Consider the following 22,232-nt stretch of genomic DNA (forward strand, 5'->3'; position numbering starts at 1 on the left):
TGGCACAAGGAGCTGTGGGTGCAGCAGAGATCAGGAGAGCCTGTCTGAGCTCTCCTCTTCCCCCCCTGCATCTCAGGGATGGGCAAAACCCCTCCTGCCATGGGAATGGAGAGATGGAGACTGTTGCTGGAGAATTGCTTCCTGCAGTGTTCTTTGTGTCTCCCAGGACACCCAGAGCAGGGTGAGAGGGGCTGCCACCCTCCATCCCCTCCATGCCCCTGACTGTGAGTGCTTGCATCCTGCCTGGTTTTGCACCCACGTGGTTTGTGCCAGGAGGAGCAGGTCCATGGGGATCCCTGGAAGAAAGGCACTCTGCTTACCTCATTTTGGTCATTGGAGTAATTACAGGATTTTGGTCCAAGAAAACAGTTCCATCCATTTCACTGTCAAGTGTAGCCAGGACTGGAATCACCAAGGAGTGCCCCCCTCAGGGTGCACCCTGTGCCCCATATCCCATCAGACAGTCGTGGGGCAGTTGTCACCAGCAGGTCTGGGGGCTTTGGGGACAGAGGAGACAAGGGGGGATTCAGCCTCACAGGGAACAGGGGCATCCGACACTCCTGCTTGGGACATCCACACTTGTCCATGCTGGTCAGGAGAGGCTGTGCACTGAGAGCTGGAGCTCTGCAGAGGAGGAGAGGAATTGCTTCCATGTCCAGCTGGGGTGTGGGGGCTCTCCTTTTGCACCATGAATGCTCCACACACCGCCTGCTGTCCCCCTGCCTTGCCCACCCGGGGGGAAGGTGACAGCTCTGCCACCTCTCCCCTTCCCATGTGTGGCCAATCCACCTGGGAGCCAGGAGGGGAGGTGTCAGTGCAATGTGTGAGAGGGGAAACAGCTCCAGGCAAAGCCAGGTTTAACTCAGTGGTTCTACTCAGGACATTATTTTTTCCTACAAGAAAAGCCCATCCCAGCAGGATGCTCTGCCACAATGAGGTGCTGCTCCTTCTCCCACGGCCTGGTGAAGCCCCAGGGAGCAGAGGGCTGCCTTCCCTTGTGCTCCCACACCGAGCCTCTTTCTGCTTCCCTGCTCCTGCCTTCCTCCTCCTCCTCCTCCTCCTCCAGCATCTGCTCCGGATGTTTTTTCCCTGAACTGCAGAAGCTGCATTTTGCCAAGGTGAATTTCCTTTGTTATTTTTTTTTTTTTAATCTCTCCAGGGTCCCCTTCAGATTGCTTTGCTCCCTTCCATCCTCTCCAGTTTATTATCTTCTACGAAGGTTATTAACATGGTAATTAGTCCCTAATTGCAATTGCCAATGAAGATGTCAGCTAGGGCTGATGCTACCCCTGATCCTTCACAGTACTAACCCTGATGCTTCAGCGTTTTTCCCTGAATCCCTGATTCCTCTGTGCCTTCCCTGAATTCCCTGATTCCTCTGTGCCTCTCCCCTTACCTTTTGGTTGGGTTTCACAAAGGAATGCTCACCTCTGTGTAAGTGACATTTCTCCCCTAGCAAAGAGCCAGCCCAGGGTGCTTTATAAACCCCCCAGGGCCACGCTGATGATGGGTTCAGCTCTGAGAGACACCTCCTAGCTGCTCCCAAGGTTTTGTCTCAAAGGCAGGGTCATGACTGGCTCTCCATGGCAGCTCCCTTGGGAGGCAGAAGGGAAAGAATTTTGGAACGTCGAAGGCTGGCATTTGCCATCCCACCTATTCACTCAACCCTCTGGCTGCTCGGGCACTGTGCAAAGGTCTCCTGTGGCTATAAATAGGCAGAGGGGTAGGCCAGGAGATGGGGAGATGGGATGAGGACAGGCAGGGAGCCAGCCCGGGCCAGCATCTGGAGCTCTCGCCGCCTTCGTGCGCACGGGAGCCGCGGTTTGTTCCGGCCCCGCTGCTCTCAGCAGCCGGGGTTTGCCCCCGCAGAGGCTGTTTGGGAGCAGCCCCTGGTTTTGGGGAACAAAACCCCCTGGTTACTTCTTGGAGGTGCTGCAGAGAGCTGGGGCTGCCTTGTGGCGAGGTGTCCCGGCTCTGCTGCGGGACGTGGAGCCACGTGCTCCGAATAGCTCCGTGCAGACGTGGCCTGCGGAGATGAAATGTGGCTCTTGACCGATTGCGAATAAATCAGGGTCAGGAGCTTGAATGCTGGCCAAGGAACCCAAAGGGATAAAATATAGCCTCTCTACAGACTGTTAGCAAACAGCACGTGGGCTGAGATCTGCTGGATAAATTTATGCGCTGTGAATTGTTCACCCAGCTGTAGTGGAGGGATGGATGGACCCACGGAGAACTGATAACCATATGTGGTGGACATGCCTTTGGTGCTGACCTTTAGAGGGTTCAGCAGGGCTGGGAGGTGGCATGGTGACGTCTTCTGGGGGGTGCCACCAGCAGGGAACGGGGCACACGTGTTGCTTGGTGCGAGGGAGGAGGATTCAGGCTGCCTCTGCTCCGGGAGACGGGCTGGCAAAACAAATTACTGCTCCTGACCTTGGTTTGCCCATCGTGTCATTTGACATGGATTGAGGGTAAATGCCAGGCTTTTTGCCTCTGCGTTGTCGTTTCCAAGCTGGTGGGACTTGCCAGCCTGAGAGCTCCCATTCCTGGTGCAACCCATGGAGATCAGTTTAAAATGGGAGGTGGTACCAGGGGAAAAGTGAACAGATGGGGGCACAGAGCCTCCAGCACCTGCTGTCACCCATTTCAGCTGAAATTCTGGGGGCTGCTTCCTCTCTCTGGCCCCGAGTTCCTTATAGCCACGAAGGGGAACATGGGCTTCATGTTGGTATGAAACAGCCTGGTGGCAGAACCAGCTCTAGGCAGGCTGAGTCAGTGAGACTTTGGGCTCAATTCAGCTGCTTTAAACCAGAGACACGGGCCTGGCCCCAAAACACAGGGCCAAGCAGCCTCAAACCTGTCCAAGCTGCAGAGGAGCATGATTGGTTTGTGGCTGGTCCCTCCTTTCTCTAACCAGGCATCTGCTTCCCACCCTCCACCCTGGGATGCTGGATGTGTGCATGCTCTCATCAGATGGGACTGGCTCATATTTGTGTGTCAGCATCTTACGCATCCCCAGCTCTGTCCTGGCCTCAGCCCAGCCTGCTGGGGTGCCCTGACCCCCCGTGGGTACCAGGCCCTGTGCTCTGGCCTGGTATGGGGTGGCCCTGCTCTGTCTTCTTGCCTCATTTTACCCCAGTGCTTCAGTGGGAACCTGAATTCACCCAGCTGTGATTCAGAGAAATGTGGAGAAATAAGTATCCCTGTTTTTGGGGGAAAAAGCATTTCTCCCTGATGCTGGGCCAGTCCTGCACTCCAGAGCTGGCTGGGCAATCTGCCTTCCCTGGGCTGCAGGGGATGTGGTGGGGAATGTGAGCTTTCCCTGCTTTCTGGGGTTTGCAGCATTGTTTTGAGGGTGGCACCTGGGAAAAGAGGCTTTGAAACTGGGCGTCCCTGGCAGCCTGGGAATCCTCACTGGGATGGAGCAGGGGCTGGCTGTGCCCAGAGTGTCTCCTGCACTGCTGCAGCAGGGTGATCCCCTGTCCTGCTGATCCATGTCCCACCTCCATGGCTCATCCATCAGCTCATCCATCACCCCCTGTGCCTTTGCCTTGGGCTGTGACTTTTGACACAGGCAGGACACATTTAACAGTGTGCTCTGAACGCTTTGCAAGTGGCCGGCCACCGGTGGGCTGGGAGCCGTGGGGCTGTGTCACAGCTCCTGCTGGAGTGACACCAGGGCTGGCATTGCCATCCCTGTCCCTGTGGCACCTGGCAGAAGGTGAGAGTCACCAAAGGCTGGTGGCTGTGAGGGTGAAGGATCCCCACCAAAGGCTGGTGGCTGTGCAATCCAGTCATCTCATTTGTTCTCCTCATGTTTGTTTGGGCTTCATCAGAGCAAAACCCAGCAAGTTTTCCAGGCTGTTTTACCCCCCAGGTGTCTTTCCTTTCTCCCTGTGGCAGTTGTAGATTTTCACCAAACCTTTTTAGGAAGTCTCAGATGAAAGCAGGAGCAGTGCAATCAGTGTGATGAAGCTTGGGTTGGATGTGCCTGTTGCTTTTGGTGGGGCAGCTTAGAAAAGCCAGCACTAAAGACTTTGCGGGGGTTCCAGTCCTTGGTTTTTCTGGGTCTGGATTGAAGGCACTTGAGACAGTTAATTCATGTTCAGACTCAGGTGTTTATTATTTCTTATCAGTGAAACATCTCTCTGCTGTGACTTCAGCAGCTTTTCATTAGAAGGCACAAAATGGCCAACAATCTCTTGTTCCAGGGGCTTTTAAGGCTAAACTATCCAATTAAGAACTGACACCTGGATTATTTTCCCTTTTAACCCCATAACTGATCCCAAAGAGCCCCAGTGGGGACTTTTCTGCCCAATTACAAAATGCCACCCAAACCCATGGAGAAGGAGGAAGAAGCAGCATGAAGAAGAAACCCAGGATGACACCCTGTCCTTTCCATCTTGCTTCCATCCACAGCACACTAAAAATCCCAAACCCTCAATTTCTCACCCCGTGACACACCCACACTGCTCTCTATAATCTATTTCACACTTTTGAGAGTTCCAGTCTATCTTGAAGTCAGGGAAACTTTCTCCATGGATGAGGGTCAAAGTCAGTGCTGCCCTGGGGGTCAGGGCACCCCAGAGCAGACACAGAAATATTCCCAGTGCCCTGGGTTCCCACAAGACTTTTTGAGGGAAAACCTTTATTTTTAATTGTTTTTTCATTTAAAGGATGTGATTCAGCAAGAACCTACCAGTTGGTCAGTTCCAGCCTCCTACCCGGACACATTTCTGGCTGCTGGGGGTGGAATTTGTGGCACTGCCACTCTGGCAGGGGGTTCCCATCCCAGTGGCACATCCACTGGCTGGGAGAGCCTTCTCCTGCATGAAGGCTTTGGGATATCTTCTGCGAGGGGTTCGCAGCTAATTGGTACAATCAATATTTGTTTTGCAAATGCAATTGGAGGGAAAGAGGGATTGAGAGCGCCAGAAATTCAATTGACCTGTAAGAACAGATAAGGTGTAAAGGGAATCCTTCCCCTGCCAAGCAAATATTTAGAAAGGAGAAGCAATAAAATGAATAAGCAACAAAGTAATATCCTGCCTCCACGGCCGAGGGAGGCTGCTGGGAAGGGCTGCTGCCCCCGATGCTGCGATAACCCTGAGCAGACAAGTGGCAGGAACCTGTTTCCTAGAGAAAGCATGTTTGCTTTTGCCATCTAATTCATCAAAAGCTCATCCTGCTGCCTTGACAGCACTGGGACCTGTCTCAGGTAGCCTGGCAAGCTGGGCTCTGTCCCTGTAGCCCTGCAGCTATGACTGTGGCATAAACCCAGTGGGGGCACAGGGGACAGCCTGTGCCCTTGGTTCCTCTTGTAGGGGTCTCTGCTCTTTGCTGCTACGTCCCTGCTCAGCCTTCTCTGGTGATCAGACCACACTGGGAAGGGTTGTGGGTGCTGTGGGATGTGAGGGGTGTGTGGGAAAGGGCATCAGTAGTTCCTGCCTGGAAGGACATTCTGGTGCCTCCACACTCCTTGGTGTGAAAATACAATGGTTAAGGGAAAAAAAAAAAGAAAATACATGTTTTTTAGATCAAAAAGCTTCAGAAAAACATTTTAGGTCAGGCGTGGTGAGGTGGCATCCAGCCAGGGCTTTGGCTGGATGGAGCAAAGCACCTGAATCCCTCTTTGCCAGATGGCTCAGCATCCCTGGGCACAGCCCTGTGGTGTGACTTGAACTTAGGCTCATGGCTGAATTTAAAAATCTCTGTGAAAAGCTAAGATTTTTCAGAGAAAAATACCTCATGCACACCTATATGCGTGTATGTATATATGTACACACACACATATCTGTGTATAAAATAGAGCAAGTAGAACAAAGGAAGGTAATTTTATGGGGAAGTTCTTAAACAGGTCCAGTGCTGAGCATCTTCAGGCCACTTTGGAGCCTTTTGAGCATCTTTCCCCAGTGATGGATATTGACCCTTCTGATTGGTGTCAGGATCTGAGAAGTCTGGAATCAGTTAGGGCCTTTTCTGGGGGCTGCTGGAATCACCTTGAAATCCATTCACTACACAGAAGTCAAAAAGAGGTTTGGATTTGCATTGGTGGATTGCTGAATTTTCAAGAGAACATTGGCTAAAAATGTGAACTTCCTCGGACTGAAGAGGAAAAAGCAAATTTTGAACTCTTAATAAAAAACCTCAAATTTTCCTGAGGTTTTATCCCTCTTACTGTAAGACTGAGCCCCTCTAGGATGCTCTGTACCTCCCAGAAGCTGATGCTCAGGCCCACGAAGGGCAGAGCTCTGATTTTTCACATGTGAGATGTCATTTGGGAGCAGACCTCTTGCAGGCATCACAGAGGATGAGCTGCTGGGCTGGCTCTGCCTCTGCATCCACAGACCACTGATGGCATGAAATGCCCCCCATGTACCCTCATCTGTTATCTCATCCCTGTCTCAAGTGCCAGGAGGCTGCAAAACACATCCCAAACATTTGTTTCTCCCAAAACCCCATCCTGAGAGTGCACACCAGGAGAGAGCAGCAGCATGAGCTCAGCAGAGCGAGGAGGGGGGAGAGAAAAAAGATGGCTTAAATTTAATGTCTTTTCAGACGAGTATTTCCATTCATTCCAGAGCATATTCCTCTGGCATTTCCAGCACGCTTGTTTAGCCGAGTAGTTAACAAACTTCATGGAAACACATGTTATAGTGCTCTCTAGTGCACAGAGCTGTGTATGAAGGATGATTCTTCTGAGATATCTCCATGCGAGTGCAGCTTTTGCTCCGCAGCAGCGCGTTAGCCGCAGCAGCTGCTTCCCATTGTAGAGATGCTGTTGGGGGGGTAAAAAACCCCAGCAAACCCTCAACCCCATCCCAACAACTTGACAACACACGCAGATGATATTTATGCAAAACCCTGCGCGAGGGTGAGGGAAATAAAAGATAAGGCAAGAAATAAGCGGGGCGGGAGAGCGCTATCTCCCTGCCGGCAGCGCCCGGCGCGCTCCCGCCGATCTCTGTTTGCCGAGCTGCTCCGAAGCAGCTGCTCCCTGTGTCCAAGTGAGTTTACTCTGTTTAGCTTTTATACAGCCCAGCGATTTTTATGGCCACCGGAGCGCCGGGAAGCTCCACAGGATATTGGCCGCCTCCTAAATGAGAATTTGCCGCGTCGGCACGTCGGCGCAAACAGCCCCGGTGAATGTTAAACGCCTGGGAAACGGCAGCTCCTGCAGCCCCATCCCTGGATGCTCCCAGAGCCCTTGGGGGGACCGTGGGGTTGCTGTAATAAAGGGAAAGGCAAGCCTTGATTGTAGCCTAGGAGACTCGAGAGCAGTCGAGGCTCCCGGCTGGACCCTGTGCACCCGCACTGGCCACGGTGGGGATGCTCCAGGAAAGCCTCGCGAGGCCAGGGGAGCCCTGGGGGATTTGGGATGTGGGGGGTCCTAAAGGTGAGGTTGGACTTGCAGGTCCAGGCAGGTGTTGAACTCATTCCCCTGGATTTGCCTGATCCCTTTTTGAACCTGTTGGTGCGAGGTGGAGGTGAATTTGTGGCCTCACAATGGGGCTGGGGCTGGAAAGGAATGGAAATCTTCTCAGTCCTTCTTCTGCTTGGAGCAGGGCTCACTTGCATGTGGATCAGGTTGTTCAGGGCTGGAACCAGTAAAGAATTGGCTGTGCCCAAGGAATGAGATTTTTGTTTGATCGGAATGCTCTGTCTTTCCTTTGTTGTTGGGTTGGGGTTTTTTTTTCATTTGTAACTCTCCATTTGAAAACCTGAATGGAAAATAGAAAGGTTTAATTTTGGCTTGTGTCTGTATTAATTTTCCATCACAGGAGGTTTTAAAAAAAAATCAGAAACAAATATAATGACTTGGAGGAGTACATTAATCTGGAGTAGAATGAAAATAACTCCTTCCCCCACGGTGGTACAGCACGTCAAAAAACCAGCGTGTGTGTAAAATCCCCAAGGGGGTAGGAAATCCAGCCTGCAGGAGGTTTCAGCCAGGATATCTTTTTCTTGGAAAACAAACAAACAAACAAAAAAGAATAGTTTTCAAGATCTTCACATTTTTATCCACAAAATGAATGATGTGAACAGCGTTTCCTTCTCTCCTGGTTGTTCCTGCCCCGCTCACAAAGCCAGCCAAATCGGGGTGGTGGTGGCAGCAGTGGCACATCCTCCCGCTCCTGGTGACTTTGCTTTTCCATCATTTGCCTCTCCATTAATCTCAGTACAAACAAAGGCTCTGAAGAGACAAGCTGAAAAGCTCCTGGGGGTACGTTTAAATCAGTCCTTTCTAATAATGTCTGTCGACCTCTCTGTGGAAGCACTGCTCCCCAAGGAAAGGACACGGAGCTGCGGCAGCGTGCTGAAATATGGTGGGGTGTAATTAATTCTGACCTCTGGCTCCCGCTCACTCACTCTCAATATTAAATTTGACTAGTGATATTGTGGTTTTTCAATTATCCTTGTTTTCTTGGGGGCATGGGGGGGATGAGGGGGGTCGCTGCTTAAAATTCAGCTTGGTGGGAGATGCATTGCTTGGATGCAGGACTGCTGGGCTGGGGGCTGGATGGGATTGATCCTTGGGTTGGCTTCACTGGGATGGCATTTGGGCCTGGACGTGGGATTGTGTGTGCCTCTCCCCCTCCTACCTGTGCCTCTAAAACCTGGTGCTTCGTCGGTGTTGGATGGTCCCTCTCTGATGCTGCATGCTGTTATTGAGGGTGGGGGGACACCAAAAGAACAGGACTTTAGGGAAAAATGGGAAGGAAAATCAACATTTTGGTCTTGGCCTTTTGGCCTTGCTCGGGAGATCACTTTCTGGCCACTCCTGGCATCCAGCATTTTTTATCAGGCTCTTGGAAGGGGGACAGAGCCATCAGCTGCTGCAGGACCTTATTGGTGAAAGTCTTATTAGTGTGTCCTTGATCAGAAATGGAGCAGCACAGAGCAGCCTTGGAAGATGTGCACTTGCTCCACCTTCTCCTTGGACACAGGGAGGGCTGCTGGTGTGTTTTGGCAGCGGCTGCTCCCTGGGAAGGCTTCGTTTGTCTGTTTACTTAACCCCATCATTGTAGCACTGCCCCTGCTGTGGTCTCTGGAGGGTCCAGGAGGTGTTAAGTGACCACTTTTGGACTCCATCCAGGAGTCAGGGGCGAAGGTGCCCTTTCCTGGGAAAGCTCAGATGGTTCCCATGTAGCAGAAGGAGGGTTGAACAGCCCAGCATCACCCCCCTCTGCTCTGCTGCCCCCCCTTTCCTCTGTGCCAGCAGCTCCCCAACGTGTCCCTCATCACTGGTGTCCTCTGCTGTGGGACCAGGCCCTGGGGGGGACACAGGACCTGCTCAGGTGCTTGCATCAGAGCAGGAGCTCCTTCAGGGATGCTCCTGCACAACACCCATGCACAGACCCCATGATTTAACCTCTTCAAAACCTCTGGGTCTCTGGATGGGGCTGCCCCCTCCTCCACACCCGATACTGGCTCTGCCTTTGGGAGCAAGCTGTGCTTACTGGCATCCTCTGCCATGATGGGCTCTCTGAGAGTGCATGGCACAGTGGGATGCTGGATGGGCTAGAACCCCTGGGTTAGGACCCCGAGAGAGCTGGGTTAGGTGAAGAAAGGCCAAAAATAGGACTCTAAGGCTTCTCCTCCCTTCCTCACTCTCTGGCCTCTCAGAGCATGCAGCCACCAGCCAAGTGAATCAGGGATTCACCAGGGGTGAATCTGACAGAGGCCAAATCTTGGCTTTTTGGGCTCCCTGTTCCTGGTTGGCAGCAGCAGCTCAGCTGAACCCCGGGGAGAACTTGCACCCCAGGGCCATGGAGGCAAGCTCACATCAGCCCCTGGGGTGAAATAAGCTCGTTTCAGCTCGGTTGCCATGTCCCCTCAAAGTGTTGGAAGATGCATTCAGGCAGCAGGAATGAGAAGGGCTTGAGCTTGGGGGGAGGGAGGAGAAGGGAAATTAAAGGACAGAAAAAAAAAAAAGGAAAAACGCCACTTGCTGCAGAGTGAGTGAATTCTCCAATAAACCTGAATCTGCTGAGAATACATTTTACAAACATGCAGCGAAGTTGGCTGCTTTTGTTTGGGCGTTTGTTAAGCATTAACTAAAGAATGCCATGGTCCAGCCTGCTCGGTGTGAAACCTAATTCTCCCCCTTTCTGGAGCCATGGCATGGAGTGCTCAATTTTTTTCTCTCTGTAGGACTGCAGCCTTCTGGTACTCCAGCCAAAAAACACTCATATTTTAGCAAGCTTAGCCCCGGCCCCGTTGCCAGGCAGTAAAGCGAACACTTGTCCGCCTCGGGGGGGAGGGAGCTGGGAGACAGGAAAGGGTCAGGAGAAGAGCCCCGGGGAAAACATCCCTCCTCTGTCCCACCAGAGAGCTCCCTGAGGGCTTGGGGTGCACGGAGGGAAGTGAGGGCGGCTGTGGGCGCTTTCCTCCATCAGCTGGGGAGCCTGGAGACCCAGTGTGGGTTTGGAGGTGATGATCCCTGGTGTGGAGTGCCCTCTGGATTGTGCTCCCCATGCCCAGGATGTGCCAGCCTGCTCTCCACAGTGCTGAGTTGGACTCGGCTCTTTCCGAGTCGCTCCCGTGGTGTCAGCACCCCTCCTGCCAGGAGCAAGGATCCGCGGGGTGCCCCGTGGCTGCAGCTGGGGGACACCCTCACTGTCACCATCCCCTTCCTGCTTGGCCATGGTCCGTGCCCTCTGCCTCCTCCTTTGGCTCCGTGAGCAGGGACAGGGTGATGTGAGCCCAGCAGCAGGGCAGTGGCTCATTCCCAAACCACGGGTGCAGGGTTGACAGCAAGTGGCATTTCCCCACTGCCAGCCTCTCGAGGACCCGGTGCTGATGTCCCCCCTTCCAGTGAGTGGCAGTGGGTGAGAAGATGACCAAGTGCCAAGACAACTCAATCTGATGTCCTCACTCCCTGTGGCTCATTGCTGGCACTCACTGCCAGCCTCCTCCAGCAGCCCTTGGTGATCCTCGGCTCATCCCCACGCGGGAATCGTGGCCTTGGTGGGATTCATGGCTCTGAGTGGCCAGGCTGGGGCTCCCAGAACCTCCTGATGGATTGGTCCATGCCAGTTTAGCATTTTCTTGTGGGTCTGTGCCCTTCAGCCCAGAAAATTTAAAATTCTCAGCATCCAGGATTCCAACAAGTGAGGACCCGCTCAGGCTCCTCCTGAGCGGTGGTCACAACGTGGGGTGAGTGGGGCAGATCTCTGCCCAGGTGTGTTGGAAAACCCAGCATCCCTGCGGGTGGTGCCAGTGCAGGGTCACCCAGGGGTGCCCCTGCCCCTCTCACCCCATCCCTGGTGCAGGCAGGGGGGGAAGCAGAGCTGCCTCACCTTCCCTGCCGCCCCAACCCAAGGCTTGGCGATTGAGATTTGTCCTTCACCATTTAATATCGGCGTCCCCGCCCCGGGAGGCTCCGCGGGGCCGCGTTTGTATGCGGGGCACGCAGGCAGACAGCAGCCGGGAAGCGCCCGTCAATCACGGCCCCTTTCAGCCTGTCACCTCGGCAGAAAGGGGGAAAGAGGCGCTGATGGCTCTGCTGGGAGCCGGGGCTGCACCCCGGCCATCGGGAGGGAACGCGGGGTGCAGCATCCCGGAGGTGGCTTTCGCCGGGTGCAGCATCCCAGGGGTGGCTTTGGCCGGGTGCAGCATCCCAGGGGTGGCTTTGGCCGGGTGCAGCATCCCAGGGGTGGCTTTGGTCGGGTGCAGCATCCCGGAGGTGGCTTTGGCCGGGTGCAGCATCCCAGAGGTGGCTTTGGCCGTGTGTTGGTGTTTTGTAGGTTTTGGTGATGCTGCGTGGATGGGAAACCCCAAAGGAGAGGTCTGGGATGCTTTGTGGGGAAGGAGGAATGGTTTGGAGGAGTGGGGCTGCATCCTGGGGGATGTGCCCAACACACATCCAGAAATGTTGTGCTTTTGGAAATGCCCAAATATTTTACTTAAAACAGGATAAGAGTGTGGGGCCAGATGAATACAATACAAAATTTTCTTGAAAGCCACCACCAGTCCCTTTCGGCTTCAAAACTGCAGCTTGTCATTTCAAAAGTGACCTAAACTTCAAAAAAAACCAAAAAAAAAGACCAAAAACAAAACCCTGAAACAAACAAATTAATCAAAACAAGAAAAGGACAAGAAAATGAATATTTTTAATATCAGACACAAAAGGCTGTGTGTGGTGATAAAAATTGCTCACATCATTATCTTTTTGTTCCAGTTCCCCCTAAGCTGAGTGTGTTGGTTTTATTTACAAATACTCACTGTCAGTGCTTCAGTGAGGTGTTTACTGAGCTGCTGGTGGCAGCCTGGTTCTCCACCAAGCATCCCAACCTCCCTGTCTGGTGCCCTGGCCAGCTTCCCACCCGGCTAAACAAACCCAGTGCTGCCACTCAGGCCTGACTTAACTTTGGAACCACAGGTTATGGAGGGGGGAAAAAAAGCCCTACTGAGAACTAAAGCATCCCTAAAATGCCATTAGTGAAGCAGGAGAGAGCTGGGCATGCAGCTGAAGGTCCCAGAGATGGAGGAAAACCTCTGTGGATCCAGGCTGGTGTTTCTCACTCAGGCTAAAACGTTAAATTAATTGCTAGAGTCTGGGTCTCAAGGGAGTTGGGACACCAACAAGACCCTTTGCACTCTCTCCCTTACCACCTGTGCCAGATCGTGTTTTTTCTGCCTGTGACCTTTTAGTGCCTGAGGTCTCAGTTTATTGTGTGTTTATAAGGAGCTCTTTTTGGTTTTATGGGGATTTCTCTGCAGCTCCCATTGCCCAGGGGTGGGGGAGTCCTGCCCTGGGCAGTGAAAGACACCTGGACTGAACAGCATCCCTCAGTGGGACCTGCTTTGGAAATAAAGTCATTTATTCAGCCACCTAGGAATGGCTTTAAGTGTCTAATATCAGGCAGCCAGTTACCTAAATCTCCTGTTGTGCAGCACTCTTTGGGCTTGGAAACATCCCCTGCTGGGGTGGTGCTGCTGTGCCTGCTTGGCAAAGGTTTGTGGCTCTCTAATAAGTGCCTGGGAAACAAATTTTGGGCACATTTATTCCTGGAGATTAGATGGCAGTAATGTAATATCTTATCAATATTTTAGTGCTGAGAGCAGTTGGTAATCCCAACAGGTAGGGCTTAAACATCATTTAAACAGGATGAGAATGTGTTGCCAGAGGAATACAAATAGCCTCTACTTTGACATAAAAGAGACATAATTAAAGATGAAGTGACTACAGAAATATTAATGCAAGCCAGTGTATGTTTGAGCTGGAAGAAGGAAAAAAAATGACCCTTCAGAAGGGATGCTTCCAAGGGAATGCACCTCCCTCTCTTCCCAGGGCAGTCACAGGGATGTTGGAAATAGATCTTAGGGACAGGCAGTTGTAGGTAAGCTTGGAGAATTAAAGCTAAATGTAGAAAAATAAAAGCTGCTAATGGCAATTTGAACTCCCTAACCTTACAATTTGATGATTTCCCATTTTCTGTGGTGATGTCAGCTTTTTATAAAAGCTTTATAACACCCCTTTCCTATTGCTGTGGGAATGCCTCGTTTTGCTGAGCGTGCCCAGGATTTGGCTGGCAAAGGGGAGAGTGTTGCACCAGAACCTTGTGCTTGCCAACACTGTTTGGGGAAAACCTGGGAGGAAGAAGGCACTTTTTCAAGCAATCCCCATTTTCTGGTGGTTTTCCCGTGGGGGTTTTGCATATATCTGGTCCTCTGCTCCTCAGAACGGGGCTGATTCAGCACGTTTCCTATGTGGGTTTTTGTAACAGCCAAAAAAAAAAAAAAAAAAAAAGAAAAGGGGGTTGAAAGCTCGGAGGTAACCTCTGCAGGATGTGTGCTGACTTTTGACTTCTCTTTCTGGGCCAAAGTCACCAAGACAGGGGAATAATAATGTCCAGTTCCCACAGATATTTCGGACGGGGCTGGGTAAACAGTGGGTTTTTTTTCTATGTGATGTCCAAGCCAAGAACTCAAATATCTGGGTGTGGCAAAGAGGTTCTGGTTTGATACCTTCAAACATCTCTGTTGGTCATCCCATTTACTGAAAATATCTGGGCCTAAGGTAAATTCCAGGTGCCTCGAAGTCCTCTGAAGCCAGCGCTGATGCTGCCACCTCTGCTCTTCTCACCTCAGTTTCCCCCAGCTGTAAATCATTGATCATCCTCAGTAAGGACATTTAAACTGGGAGAAAGAAAAGCTCTGTTCCAACCTAAAGTGTTATTGCTGTTGTTATTATTATTGGCTTTTAAGTCTAGAGCCAGAGTCTTGAAACCTGGGAACGGTTTAATTAGGGATGCCTCAAACGCTGTCACATCAATGTCAAGGAACAAGCTGAGCTTTTCCTTTTCCTTTTGACACATCAAGTCTGCAGTCTGGCACTGGCTTTAACCCCAGATTTGCTGCCTTGGAGTTTTTTATGATATATTAGACATTCCTGATGTTTTTCTGATTTCTGTGATATTTTTATGCTATGATATTTATTATGAAATTTCTGCTTTTTATGATAAATTAGACATTCCTGATGTGCTCCTGATTTTTATGCTATTATCTTTATTATGAAATTCCTGATTTTTATGAGATATTAGACATTCCTTTGTGTCCATTCCTGTGCAAGTGAGGATGGGGCCAGAGGGATGGGGTGGTTTGTGGATGAGGGAGGGTGGGGATACTTTCTGCAGGTGCTTGTGGAGAAGCACAGATGAGCTCCCTGACCCCACTGCTGTCTCCAGCATCTCCTTGGGTCTAGGCATGAGCTGGAGGGAGGTGACAATGGGGAGCTGGCTTGATAGAACTCGTGTGGAGCTAGTGCTGTCTTGTGGTGGTGGTGGCACCTGGGCTGTTGGGTTCCTCATCACTTGCCCACATTTATGGTAAGCACCTGGTGTGCCCCAAAACTGCTAAAGTTGACCCAAAACCAGCATCCCTCCACTGGCACTGGATGACTGTGCAGCACTGAGAGCACGTCCCTGTCACTGCAGAGTGCCAACAGTGCTGCCCCCAGCCCCTCAACCCACTGAGGGGGTGACACAGCACCGTGTGACAGTGTGCAAGGGACACTGTGCTGATCCATCTCCCTGCTGCGGTGTTGTGAGGGTCCCCAGGACGAGGTGAGGGATGAGAATTGACTCCCAAGTTCTCAGAAGGCTGATTTATTATGATATATGATATGATATGATATGATATAATATGATATGATATGATATGATATACTAAAACTATACTAAAGAAAGAGAGAGGGTACATCAGAAGGTTAGGAAGCGCGTGACAGACTCAGAGTCCAACAGAGCTGCTGGTGATTGGTCATTAATTAAATGCAATTCACATGGAACCAATCAAAGATGCACCTGTTGGTGAGCAATCTCTGTAAGATGGTGTCTGGCCAGGCTGTTTGGGTCCACCTTGGCTAGCTATTGACCCCAGCCCACACCATCTTACACAGACCTAAGCAAAAGACTGGAAACGCTCTTCTCCACGTGGGAACATTCCCTCTGTATTCCCAGAGACGCCTCAGATGGACAAACACATGGAAAAAGAGGGTGTTCCCCAATACAACAAACCTCCAGAGCACATTCCAAGCAATCAGATAATTATTGTTTACATGTCTTTTCCGAGGCTTCTCAGCTTCTCAGGAGAAAATTCCTGGCGAAGGGATTTTCCAGAAAACATCACGGTGCCAATCTCCCTGCCGTGGCTGCCCCGAGCCTTGTCCCAGCGCCCGCGGGGTGTGACGGCGGGCTGGGTGTGCCAAAGAGGTTTGATACCTGGTTTGATCTCTGGTTTGATACCTGGTTTGATAGCTGGTTTGATACCTTCAGGCGTGTCTGTTGGTCTGGCTCGTCCCGCAGGCTGTTCGCGGTGAAGTGCGCGGGCTGCCTGGAGGCCATCGCGCCCAGCGAGCTGGTGATGCGCGCCCAGAAGAGCGTCTACCACCTGCACTGCTTCTGCTGCTGCGTCTGCGAGCGGCGCCTGCAGAAGGGCGACGAGTTCGTGCTGAAGGAGGGGCAGCTCCTCTGTAAGGGCGACTACGAGAAGGAGCGGGAGCTGCTGAGCTTGGTGAGCCCGGCTCTGTCGGATTCTGGTAAGGGGCCGCCCGCGCCCGGCGTCTCCCTGCCTGGTCCCGCTCCCAGGCCCCTCAGGGGTCTGGAGGTGAGGTCTGGGCTCGCTGCCCTGAAATTCTGCCCTCTGGTCTGAGGGGATAAGCTCTGATGTTCCTCCAGGCACCTCGCTGGTGAGGGCTTGAGCAGGGAGCTCAGCGGTGAGGGCTGGAGGATGCTCTGTGGACCGTCCCATGTGCTAAGGCTCATTTCTGGAGGGGTTTGTGCTCCTGGCCTGTGCAGAGCACCAGCACACCACCCGAGGGGTGTGCAGCTTCCCCAGATGTGGGAGGGAGAGCTGGCCACTGACTAAAGCTGGGGCTAAACTTTCGTCCCTGCCCTGTGCCTCAAGTGTCCCTGCCTGTCCCTGTTCCTGTCCCTGGAAAGGCTGAGCAGCTCCCCAGCTGCTTCTGCTGTAGTCACCCCTTTTAATAACAAGGGGAAACTGAGGCACAGAGCTGAAACATGAGCTGGCAGCAGGGAGTCTGCAAACTTTGTGTCCCCAGCAGCTGATGGCCAGAGCCAGCCTGCTGACCCATCGTGGGGACACCGTGGGGACACTGCAGAGCCGAGGAGGGCTGCAGGGGAGGTGGCCCTGTGGCTGGAAGTGGGCAGGGGGCCAGCATCCTGCTCCAGCCAAGGTGTCACCACTGGGTTAGGATGCCCAGAGCATCAGACCAGCATTAAAATATGTTATCTGCAGTCAAGGCAAATGAAACCTGAATGTTTCCCAGGAAGGCAAGTTTAGTGAGAAAGCCCAGGGCTGGGGACTGGGAGGGTGGAAATGATCTGATGATCTGCTAGGCAAAATCCTCAGGATAACACCATCCCCACAGAGCCCTCCTCCTCACCAGTCTCTCAGTTCCCCTTAAAATCCCTCACTGGGGAAATGTCTGCTTTGTGGAGGGAAAGGATTTACCTTGGAAATTCTCTGCTCTGGAAAAGACTGCCAGCAGCTGTGGTGGGGTGGAGGGGGCAAGTGGGGCTATCTTTTCCCTGTTGGAACAAAGCACTGGATTAAAAAAAAAGTAGAAATCCAGATTAGGAGTGTGTTGTTAAGGTGTGAAGCACGGACATGACAAAGCCTGGTGCTCTCTGTCACTGGAGTGCTGTAACTGGGAGAACATTTGTGAAGGGATGGGGATGTTTTTCATAAGACAGGGAGCAAAAATTGCCCAAAGTCTGTATTTCTCTTTAGTACTGAGCTCCTCTGCACTGAAAGCCCATCTCTCTTGCAGCACTTGCCTGTGTGGGTTCTGTGTGAGCCCTGCAATCCTGCTTGCTCAGGAGAAAAAAGTCATCCTTGCAATTAGCAGTGGTGATGTATAAAAATCAGAGTGAGTCCATGGGAGGAGGTGGCTGAGGGGAGCTGGTGAGTGATGGTCCAGCACTGGAGGAGCTGGAGAGGCAGGAGTGCAGGAGGACCCAGCCCACTGGCACTGGCTCTTCCCTTAGCCCTGGGAAAATCCTTAACTGATTGAAGAATTACTATTTTTTCCTCTGGGATATACAAACCCTTTTCAGTTAAAATAGGAACCAGTGAGGAGATGTCAGGCAGAGGAGAAAGCAAATCAGCCACAATGGTTTGGGTTTGTTCCTAGTGGGGGAAGAGGGCATCTGGGGAAAGGTTGGGGAGCTTTTCCTCCCCAGCGACTCATCAGCCTGTGCTCCAGCCCCAGTGCCAGCAGCTCTGGCCAAACCAAGAGCCTCAGCTTAGCAAAAATCTCCAGGGGAAAAACTTATTTTGGTGGAAACTCCAGCTGGGACCTGAGGCATGTGAAGGGCCAGCGTGGGAGTCAAAAGGGCAAGGCAACCCCTTGGCTGATCAGAAACCCAACCCAAAGCCCCTACCGTGGCCTGGCAGCCTCTGGCTGGGGGGTCCCGGCCCTTGCCAGCTCCCCACAGACCCCATAGCTTGTCCCTGGCTGCTTTTGGTGGCTCCCAGCTTTGTCTTGGGACGTTGGGGACGATGACACAGCAGGGACCAGCCCAGGTCCGCATCCCCCGTGGATGCTCAGTGTGCGGTACCTCCTCCTCCCGCCACACCCCAGCGCCGTGCCAGGAGATGCGGAGTGCTGTCCCCTCTCCGGATGCCCGTCACCAGCAGCATGTGATGAGCACCTCCAGCCTCTTCCCTGTCCCCCCCCCCACCCCCGGCTGCTTTGAAGCCCCCAGGCTCCCTCCCTCTCTCCCTCCCTCTCCCCCCCGGCCGCCGCACACCAAGGGCCACTTTATGAGAAAGCGCAGATAAAAAGCGAGCCATATGTTGTCTGTAATCTCCCAAACCCTCGCTTCAATTACTGCCTCCCCCGAGCCTCCGCCGCCCAGCCTGAGTAAACAAGCCCCTCTGAAAGAGGACCCTGCTTTCCAATTAAAAACGTCCTAACGTTTCTGCTCTCCCTAAATCCTCCCGGGCGAGGAATGTCCCGGCCCCGGCGGCGGGATGTGGGCTCTGCAGGTCGGAGCGGGGGCACGCCGCACAATATCCACAATATCCACAATATCCACAATATCCACAATATCCATGGCCCCGGCCCCTTCCCAGGTGACGTCAGGGCAGCCCCAGACACTCATTAATTTCTCCCCCCCCCCCTCAGTGGGGAAAGGCTTGAAAGGGAGAGTTAATTAAAAGTAATACCCCGCCAAATCCGGCTTCACTTTTCCTTCTTTGCCTTTGACACTGGGAGGGATTTGGGGAGCAGGTGTTGGCGGGGGGAGGGCTTGGAGAGGCGGCTCTGAGCGGGTTTTCCCCCTTGGAGTGGGTTTTGAGCATCATGGACCTGATGGAGCCCGTGAGCCTGTGGCTCTGCCCCTCCTGGGCTGCAGGGGAGTGGGGTGCTGACCTCGAGCTCGGGTGCAGATGGGTTCGGGCACCAGTTTGGCATTCCTTCTCCCACCATTTGTAAAAATCTCTACCTTTCCATCGAAATCAAACTCCTTCAGCACTCAGGAAAGCCAGCAGCTTGGCAGAGCTGGGACCTGGCGCTGGGAAGGAGGCAGCAGCAGGAGCCACTGCTCAGCTCCATCAGCCATCAGAGGCTCCACAGCTCCTGTCTCCCCTGGGGTTTCGTACCCCTGCTCCAGTGTGGCATCCCTCGGGCTGGGACATGCAAGGAAACATCAGTTTGTCCTTCTGTTGGTGTGGGAATGTCGTGGGTGTGCTGTGAGTCAGAAGGGAGCTGGAGCAGCAGCAAGGCTCTGGTTCCTGGGGGCCAGACCCAGCTCCCAGCTCTTTGGGAGTGCCAGCATCAAGAGCTCTCCCTGCCCACTGACAGGGAAAGGCTCCTGGCTGGAGCCCAGGAGAGAGCCCAGGAGTGTGGAGAGCAGAGGTAACTGGTGCCTGAGAGCATTCCTGCTGCTCCTCTGGGATCCTTGCCTCCCCTCTCCCTGGAGATCTGCTCCCACCTTTCCTCATTCCCACTGGGGCTGCCATTGGATTGAAACTCCCCTGCTGTGTGAGACCCATGATTAGCTCTTGCTGTGGGGTTTGACCTGGCCTGTTTTCCCCATGAATTACCCTGTGCCAGGCTCACACTCCCAGGTACATCCCCATGTGCCAGAGCACGGCAGCCCTGGGATGGACTCGGGCCAAGCACATCCATATCCAGCCAGCACCTCAGCTCCATTAGCCAGTCCCAGATGAGCACCAAAGGAGCTTTCTGGAAAAGGCTGTAAGTGATTTATAGCTAGCCAGGGGGAAGGTGCTGTCAAACCTGCATCACAGCTGAGCAAGCAAGGTCATCAGCAGGGGAGGTGCAGTAAATGAGGAGAGCTGGGAAGAGGCACTGTCCTCTTTCTTGGAGCAGTTCCTGCCCAAAGGCTCCGTGCCCTGAGTGGTGGAGAGCAGCAGGGAGACACACCTGGGAATGCAGTGGGGCAGCACATCACAGTGAGTAGCTGAGGGGTGAAGGCTGAAAGACCCTGGGTTTCTGTCCAGGGAGATTTAGAACTCCACAGAAAGAAGGAAATAACAGGCAGAAAGGTGCCCCTTACATGTATGAACAAAAGTCTGTGCTCTGAAGGGAGTTGTTCTCCATGGCAGAGCAGGTCAGGAGGTGTTTGTGAGGAGTTCTTGGCTAACATGGTTCTTGGCTAACACGTTGCCCTTTCTGAGCATCCCTGCTCACCCATCCCCCTGCCCTCCCCAGCCTGGTCTGCCCAGGCAGAGGGTCCCCATCTCTGTCTCCACCTGGGCTGGGGGACAGCCCCAGGGGCACAGTGATCCTTGGCAACTGCTGGCCCCTCACCTGGGTGATGTGACCCGTGTGTCTCTGTCCAGATGTGTCCCCAGCTGTGGCCTGGCTGGAAATTCCTGTGAAGCAGGCAGAGATCTGGCTCTGGTGGAGGGAAAATCAGCTGTCCCAGGGTTTCACATTGCAGCTGCTCAGACTGTTGGGGAAAAGAAGAACCCAAAACCACATCTAGTGGCTGAGCAGTCAAAGGCTTCAAGTGCCTGTAGCTCTCCCCCACTCCCAAACCTCAGCTTCTCACATAGAACAAGATCCCCACCAACACCAGCTTGTTTTAAATCTCTCACGTTATTTTGACCATGCTGGAGATGGTATGTGCTGCTTGTTTTCTGTAAAGGACCTGCTTTTTTTTCATCCTTAGGCAAAAGTGACGATGAGGACAGCATCTGCAAGCTGGGCCAGGCCTCGGGGAAGGGCGCTGAGGACGGGAAGGATCACAAACGGCCCAAGAGGCCACGGACCATCCTGACCACACAGCAGCGGAGGGCGTTCAAGGCGTCGTTTGAGGTCTCCTCCAAGCCCTGCAGGAAGGTACGGGGAGAAGGACCCATGCCCAGCTCTTGGGGATGTCCTGGGTGCTGAGCATGGCCTTGTCCTGGCTGATCTGACCCTTCCCAAAGGCTGAGTGGGCTGAGATGTAGCCCCACATTTCTCTCCCCAGAGAAAAGCAAGGCACAATTCTTCCCAAGAATGTTTCTGGATGTCACATTCTCTGAACCTCAGAGAAAGAAAATGCAATTCTTATCACTTGCTGTGCCTGTGTTTGTGCCAAAGTAGAATGCAATGTGGAGATTGTTTACCCAAAGTGTTGGTGTTTTGTTTCCTGGGCCTGTCAGGGCCAGGTGTGTGTGTGTGTGTCGGGACTGTTGGGTGTGACAGCCACGAGATTCAGTGCAGTGTGAGCAGTTGTGTGCAGAGTGAGTGCTTGGCAGATTCAGTTTAGATGTAATGTATATGGTATGGTATAATAAACTAATTAATGAGCCTTCTGATGTCCATGGAGTCAGACGCCTCTTTCTCTCCCCTCCTCGGGACCATGCCAGCATTGCAATACTGAGGGTCGCCACTGTCGCTGTTCTCCCCCAGGTGCGGGAGACGCTGGCGGCAGAGACGGGGCTGAGTGTCCGTGTGGTGCAGGTCTGGTTCCAGAACCAGCGAGCAAAGGTGGGTACCAGGGGAGCCAGCACCCATTGCTGGGGCTCCCTCCCTCCTGGCTTTGGCTTTCATTCTGTTTTTTTCCCCTTTCCCCTCTCCCAGATGAAGAAGCTCGCCAGGAGGCAGCAGCAGCAGCAGCAGGACCAGCAGAACACACAGCGCCTGAGCTCAGGTACCCTCCTCACAATTCGGGTTTCCCCCTCTCCCAGCCCTCTCCAGGCTTCTCAGCGGAGCTCAGCCACCCAAAAAAAGCAGCAGCCAATGACTCGATCTTATCTCGGTGTTATCTCGCAGCCCAGACGAACGGCGGCGGCGGCGGCCCGGGGCTGGAGGGGATGCTGAACCCCTACACCGCCCTGCCCCCGCCGCAGCAGCTGCTGGGCATGGAGCAGAGTGTCTACGGCTCCGACCCCTTCCGGCAAGGGCTCACCCCGCCCCAGATGCCCGGAGACCACATGCACCCCTACGGTAGGGCTCTGGGGATGTTCTCTTTGCCCTCTCTCCTGCAAAGAGATGCTGGGTTGTGGTGGGGCCCCCTCACTCCTAAATGCCTTGTGCTACTGATGCCTTTTAGGGCTTACCTAAAAACAGAGGCCAGGCAACGTTAAAGGAATAAAAGCAGATATTTACTGAAGGGCCTTCAGGTACATTAAGGGCAGGTGAAGCTTCCCCAAGGGGCTACACCCAGGATGGACAATGGTCATGAGTCTTTCATACAGTTCTAAGTTTGGTCCATTCACATATCGGGGGTTAATCCTCCAATTACAGC

At 53.1% G+C, this 22,232-nt stretch overlaps 1 protein-coding gene across 1 annotated transcript in view; it reads left to right on the forward strand.

The window, feature by feature from the left end:
* LMX1A (LIM homeobox transcription factor 1 alpha) overlaps positions 1-22,232 on the forward strand; it is a 44,069-nt gene that overhangs the window by 19,801 nt on the left and 2,036 nt on the right. The window contains exons 3-7 of the mRNA XM_030226599.2: positions 15,810-16,042; positions 20,670-20,839; positions 21,395-21,472; positions 21,566-21,635; positions 21,758-21,931. Of these exons, the coding sequence (XP_030082459.1) occupies positions 15,810-16,042; positions 20,670-20,839; positions 21,395-21,472; positions 21,566-21,635; positions 21,758-21,931 (725 nt within the window). The remainder of the gene's footprint in view (positions 1-15,809; positions 16,043-20,669; positions 20,840-21,394; positions 21,473-21,565; positions 21,636-21,757; positions 21,932-22,232) is intronic.

Source organism: Serinus canaria, chromosome 8, assembly GCF_022539315.1.
Source record: "Serinus canaria isolate serCan28SL12 chromosome 8, serCan2020, whole genome shotgun sequence".
NCBI lineage: Eukaryota > Metazoa > Chordata > Aves > Passeriformes > Fringillidae > Serinus > Serinus canaria.